We start from the raw sequence: 7,407 nt of genomic DNA on the forward strand, positions 1-7,407 counted from the left end.
ATTCAAATTATTTCATGTTTAACTATCTATGAGAAATTTGAGTTCAGAAGAAGAATACTAAAAAAGGCACTAGGCACTAAAAAAATTTTTTCGGCGTTTTAATTTTCAAAAAGCACTAAATTTAGTACTTAAAGCACTAAGTTGGCAACTATGATAAATACTTCAAAAATCTCGACTCCTGTGCCACCTATCGGCGTAACCTTTGTAGTTAAAACCCCAAAAAGTTGCAATATTGAACACATAAAAAATCGTTAGCATTAAAAAATGGTAAAATAAAAAATTTGGTATTATTATGGGAAGTCTCCTAAAGAGAAACAGAGTTTTCCGAAATAAAAATATTAATTTTCAAGAATTCTATACAATGTCTACGAAAAAACTTCATGGGCTTTGAAGCAGTTCTAAATATACATACATAATTGTTCTCTTTTTAACAAAAAATTAAGAGAAATCCTAGGGTTGAAAGCTTAACATTTAAACATTTTTTTTTTACCACCCTAATGTACAAAAATAAAATTTTGTAACAAAAAGGCACTTTTGACTACTTCTAATACTTTTCATTTTCTTCTCTAATAATAATAATAGATTGGCGCGTACACATATGTTAGTGTTTGGCCGAGCTTCTCCTCCGATTTGTGGCGTGCGCCTTGATGTTGTCACACAAAGCGGAGGGACCTACAGTTTTACGCCGACTCCGAACGGCGATTGTATTTTTATGAGAAGCTGTTTTTCATGGCAGAAATACACTCGGAGGTTTGCCATTGGCTGCCGAGGGACGACCGCTGTTAAGAAAAAACCTTTTTTCTATATTTTTGCGATGTTGCTTTGACCAGGGTTTGAACCCAGGCGTTGTGGAGTGGAAGCGCGCACTGCTTACCACTACACTACTATTTTTTGCCAAATATGTATATACTACATAAGTATCTTTATACATACATACACGCATACATATAAAAGTTTGACGATGCTTGCATAATTAAGAAAAATATATGTGCAAAAAGCCATTTTATTTGCTAAATGCAAATATTCATTCTAATGTAAATATTGTATTTTATTAGCTTCTGCAGCTGAACCCAAATCGTTTGTGTTTCATACGCTTGTTTGCAACTGTAAATATAATGGATTAAGAGATTTTGTTTTTTCATGCGACTACACATTAGTAGTCTAATAACCCACCATTTAACTCTAAACTCACACGTTACGTAATAAGAAAATATGTAGGTAAGTAGATACGTACGAAGGCATACATTTCTACATATTTCGCATTTTTTTTGCCGAACCGCCATTTGCAGTCTGATCTTAAACCGAGAATATTTTTTTTTTGTACCAAAGTTCATTGACCTCAAGTACCCCCCGTTCTAGTACTTACATACCTACCAGTTCCTATCGCCCTAAGGTACATACTACCCTAATTTCAGTTAATTGAAGCTCGCTAAAAATTATTAAACTTTCGTCAAGAAGGCATTTCGTTTATTTATTATTCCAGTAAAACTATTTAATTTTTTTTTTGTATTGTCGAATGTACATATGTATGTATGTATACTTTTCTCAAATTGCCTTGCAAAAACACTGTAGATTCAGGGACGTACGGAATTTTTTTTTTGTTTGCTTGTAAGATGGTACGGTCTAATGTACAAGTACATATGCAAATAAATTTTAAATAATTCGAGAAAAATCTTGCAAAATAGAAAATTCCTAACAACCGCATACGCTGATGCTGTTGCTGATCGGCAATGTTTATTAAATTATTTATTTGCCTGCCTGTGTGTGTGTGTGGTTTTCGACTTATCGGCGACGACGAGCATGAGTCAATTTCCAAAAATATAAACCCGCAAGCAGGCATACTTTTGGTGAGGAGCAGGGCAGGGAGCTAGCAAATCACATTTGTAGTGAAATTTGAATTGACGAGCAATAACAAAAAAAAAAAAAAACAGAAATACGCAAACACTTGAGATTCATCCGAAATAAAGCAGAGATAAATAAAGTAGGTGGAAAAACAGATGCTACAAATCCTACAAATTAATTTTTGACGAACTGTCAGCGCTGCTGGCGACGTGATCACTACAAAATTTGCCAAAAATATACACACATGTACATACATGCATTAGGGTGCCGCACCAAATAAGTCGCGGGGCTTTCCACCGGAATTATGAAATTTACTATATTTTAAGACTTGCGCCAAAATACTACGAAAAAATATTTAGATTTTCCTATAAATGAAATTCATTTTTATACCCGAGCGCACTTGTGCACTCGGGTATATTAATTTTGTTCACATAACGGTTGTTTGTAACAGCCAAAACGAATCGAGATAGATATAGACAAATGTATACATAAATGATCAGGATGAAAAAATAAATCGATTAAGCCATGTCTGCCTGTCCGTCCGTCTGTCCGTCTGTCCGTCCGTCCGTGTACACGATAACTCGCGCAAAAATTGAGATATCTCAAAGAAATTTGGTATGTACGTTTCCCTTAATCCAAGGTAGGTTGGTATTGAAAATGGGCGAAATCGGACTGTAACCACGCCCACTTCCCATATAACGGTAATTTTCGGAAATACGAAAACTGCGATATTTTAGTAACTACTGAAGATTATTCACTCAAAATTGATATTTACAATACATTTCAGACGAAAAATAAGAATATTATAAATTTTTGGAAAATGGGCGTAGCCACGCCCACTTATGGTTACATGTGCATATCTTGGTAACCGCTGCACCAATTTCTTCCAAACTTGGCACAGTTGTTGGCCTTGGTACAGCATACAAAACCGCCGAAACTTTTTAAAATCGGACAATAACCACGCCCACATCCCATATAACGGTAATTTAGAGAAATACAAAATCTTCGATAAATCAGTAAATATTGAAGCTAATTTATTCAAAATTGATGCTTGCAACAATTCTTTACCAAGAAATACGTTTATGGTAAAATTTTGAAAAATGGGCGTGGCACCGCCCACTTATGATCACATATATGTATATCGGTAACCGTTCCACCAATTTGTACCAAACTCAGTGTGGTTATTGTGCTTGCCACATGAAAGCGAAGCATTGAAAATTATTGAAATCGGACTAAAATTACGGCCGCTTTTCATATAACGGTAAATTTCAGAAATGCTTGAAACTTCAATATTTCGAAATTGAAGGACGCTAATTTACTCAAAAATGATACACCCCGGCTTACCATCTAGCGGTAGGTTTCGGAAAGGTGAAAAAACATATATATAATATTTGCGCCGGGTATTTAATGTTCGGCTCCGCCCGAACTTAGACTTTCTTACTTGTTTTAAATATTTTTGTATGTAGACCATTTAAGCTTAAGGATTCATATCAACTGAAAGGATTTTTTGGGGAAAAAAAAATTTTTTCAAACTAATTTTATCTATATACATATAAAAAACGCAAACTTTTGGAGGTATTTCCAAATCGATACAGCTCACGTTAATCTTAATATTTTTCCTAAATATTTTGACGGAAATCTTAAAATATAATATATTTTATAACTCCGATGGAAAAAAGTATCGATGTTTTGTATGGAGAGTGAGGCAGCCTAATGTAAATACATACACATGAACTATATTTCTCTTTTCTAGTTAAGTTTTTTTTTAGTTTTTTTAAATTTATTTTTCGAAGTGCTAATACTTTTTCAAAACCATACGTTTTTGCTATGCGGCTTTTGGCTTGGCACTTGTTTTATTGCCTGATTAAATGCGAGTTGTATTCTGCATATCGCCGTCATCAATGCAAAAATTTTAAATTTTACATTTTTTGAATTCTGGCATATGTAGCAGAGTAGCTGGGAACGAACTAACGAAATATTTAAAACCCAATACTTCTGAAAACATATCAAATAGGGGTTTCTTGCACAGATGATGACGATATGTACATATGTATGTAATTTTGTAGTCAATGGTTAGCCGCGAGATTGTGTTTTTGTTAATTATATGTGCGATCATTTTTGTGTTATTTTATGTTCTTTGTATTTTTGTGTGTGTGTGTGTGTGTGTGTGTGTTTGCAATCCAATGGCACTTACCATCAATTTCTGATCCACAGTCTTGACAACGATTTCTTCGGGGGCGTATTGGCTCACATCGAAACGCAATTTCAGCATTTTGTTATCGCCATCCTCCTACGAAAATAAAAACAAAACACAAAAATAGTCAAATTTAGTAAAATACATTTACATATATACATATATACATATATACATATGTATTTTAGAATAATAAAAATTGAAAAAAAATTCTGTAAAAATTCCTACTTTATTAATGAGCACACACACTGCATGAGTAGGAGTAAAAGCTTGTTGACGCTACTAAAAAAAACCACAATGGATCACGTCATTGTTACAATTAAGCCACAAAAAAAGACATGCCAAAAATTATTGTTATATTTTTATTTGTTGTTGTGTAGGCAGATGCTTTTTACTATCGACAAAAAAAAATTATTTGATAGTGAGCAAATGAACTAGACCTTAGAAAAATGTATTCGACATTCAAAATTGTTTAAATGATGAATGAAAACTTATTCTTAATTTTTTTCATTCAATTATTCATTTTCCTGACTACGCCCATCTCTAGTACATACATCCCACATATATAGTGTTCTTGAATTTAATTGGCCTACATCAACTACATGGAACTTAATTTTTTGTCACTGCCTAGGCTACAAGCTGAATATTTCGCGCAAAAAATCTTTCATTTTAAAAATAAGACACTGCTAAGCATCGAATCCGCACATACAATTTTGTTTTTAGAATAAAAAGACATAACATCTTTTTAATACAGTTTTACTTACAAAAAAAAAAATATATATATAAAAACTTGAAAAATGATCGCAAAAATGTGTGTATACAGACAATATACATATGTATATCAATCATGATTTTTTTTAGTGAATTAGTATAGTTTTTTATATTTTCGCTAAATTCAAGTAAAAAAAGCTTAAAAAATAGTTATAAAAACCTGTTTGTTAAAACTGGACTTTTATATACATTCATATTTGCTGGGCCTCGAGCTGAATAAATAAAAATTATCCATAGTTTAATTATAAAAACCTTAAAACAAATTGAGACAAGATTGATGGACTGCAGTATGGCGAGAGTACCAGTTTGTCATAATCAAAGATGATAGAAAATAAGGACACTGTCCCGACTTTTAAAAATTATTCTTAGAGAATCCCTTTAGCCAACATAATGATGAAAAAAGCCCTATCTACAATTTTTTTTTAAATTTTGGCCACACTTTTGCGTGCCGTGTAGAAAAACGGGCGTTATTGGAAAAGGGGCGGGGTATTTAATTTTAGGCAGGGCGACGTATACCGGGTCTGCTAGTGCATTATAAAGCTTATAAAGTTGTGTCTATAAAATTCTATGAAAAGCAAAATATTGTAATTTTTTTAAACGTTCCGTTTTTGCCTATATTAAAAAAAAATTATTAAAAAACAAAAACAAAAATAATTTGCATTGTTGAATAATTAATTTTGTATTTATTTGTACAAATCAAAACAATGTAAACATTTCGAAATTAATTACCGCACTCAACCGCGTTCCAAGCGTGTAATATTGTTTCGTTAGAAAATCCTTTAAGTATTTGCATCACATTGAAAAGGAGTAAGAGTAATAATAATGAGGTTGTTAAAACTATTTCAATAGATATGTATGTAGACTAACTTGCATTAATTAAAATACATACTTGTGTCATTAAAAAAGAAGCTATTACAGTGGCGGCAGAAATAATAGACTCGCCTTACTTTGAAGAGTGTTGCCTATATTTCTTTAGTTAATTTTATTTTAAATATTATTTTTATTAAAAAAACACCATATAAATCAGCTTTTTAAAATTTGAACAAAAATTATAAAAATTCCACAAATTTTCACCAAATTTTCAAACTTTTTATTCAGAATTTTTTGACAAATTTTTGGTAGGCAGTTTTGTAGCCCATTCAATTTTAGTAAAGTGTAAATTTCAAGTGGCTAAAAAATACCGTGGATTTTTGAAATTTTTTTTTTTTTTTTTGTTGATGATGCTAGGCAGTCTCTTCCATATAAAAAAATGTTCGAGTACACTTTGTATGGGAAAATCGAAACTGGCGCTTTGTTATACTAAAATTGAATGGGCTAGAAAACTGCATACCAAAAATTTTTCTAAAAATTCTGATAAAAAGTTTGAAAAATTGGTAAAAATTTGTCGAATTTTCATCATTTTTGCTCAAAGTTCAAAAAGGGGATTCATATGATGTTTTTTGTATAACTACAAAGGCTTTTATAAAAAAATATTAAACATAAAATAATATAAAAAAATATAGCCAAAACTCTTCAAAGTACGACGAGTCTATTGTTTGTGCTGCCAGTGTAAATATTATAATACTAAAATATTTATTTGTTTTCAATATAAACTTTGAATGAGCAAAATTTTTGTTTGTTACGCAAACATTTTAGGCACTGTGATTGCTTCCAATTAACATAATTATTGAACTGTTTATATATTTATTGCAAATTAATTCCAGTTTATTGCGGTATTACAATTTAGGTAAATAATTTTTTAAAAATTTTATTAGAACTGTAAAACCAAATTAGGTACAAAATAAGATGCTATAGAAATGTAACTTTTTAGCTCGAATATTTTGTAATCATTTTTTTTTATTAGGCTTTTCCCAAATTGCTTTTTTTCGAGATTTTTCCACGCCTCCTACAGTATGTGCGTGTGTGTGTGTTAATTCTTTATACAGCTTATGCTGATGTTATAAAATAAAAAATAAATATATGTAATAAAATCTTACCTGAATGAGTGGTGAACTAATGTCAGAGATGTAGTTCTGTCTGGGGGCTGGACGGGAGAGTGAGTTTGGTGCGCTGTAAGAAAATTATGACAAAAAGTTTTAATACCAAACGGAAAAAGATAAATACTCTAACATACATTTATAATCACATAATCACAAAAAATACAATTATCAAAAGTTTTACACAGAGGTTCTAGTTACCTACTACATGTATCTTACTGTGGAAAAAATATATGTATTTAAAATGGATAGTGGAATGTGTAGAATGTCTGAATTAGTTGCGGCATGCAGCGTGAAAACTGGTTGCAAAAATAGTTTGTAAAAAGTAAATAATATTTGTGTTGCATATGTTTTACCAAAATCATACAAAAAAATTAATATATATTTACTGTATTTTTTCACTGGTTAGTCGATTAAAAATCCAAAATTTTTACAGTTAAAGATCGTTTTTTTATTTACCTAGTGGTATGTGTGCGTGTATGTGTTTCATAGATGCGCGTATAGGAATGCATAGCGAATCACAAATGTCTTTAAATTAAATTGTGAAACTAAATTTACAAATCTAATTTTGAAACTATGTAAAGAATGTACACGAAAAAAACTGGTCGCACATAACCAAGCATA

General features: G+C 31.2%; 1 protein-coding gene across 1 annotated transcript; it reads right to left on the reverse strand.

Annotated features, from left to right (window-relative positions):
- Positions 1 to 3,998: 3,998 nt before the first annotated feature.
- Positions 3,999 to 6,867, reverse strand: LOC108381325 (uncharacterized; the record flags this gene model as incomplete). Its single annotated transcript, XM_017637744.1, has 2 exons — positions 3,999 to 4,132; positions 6,784 to 6,867. Coding segments are annotated over 2 exons (218 nt in total), but the record flags the coding sequence as incomplete, so codon positions are not given.
- Positions 6,868 to 7,407: the final 540 nt, after the last annotated feature.

Source organism: Rhagoletis zephyria, unplaced genomic scaffold (assembly GCF_001687245.7).
Source record: "Rhagoletis zephyria isolate East Lansing unplaced genomic scaffold, Rhagoletis_zephyria_1.1 Rzeph_scaffold_22144, whole genome shotgun sequence".
NCBI classification, from domain to species: Eukaryota; Metazoa; Arthropoda; class Insecta; order Diptera; family Tephritidae; genus Rhagoletis; species Rhagoletis zephyria.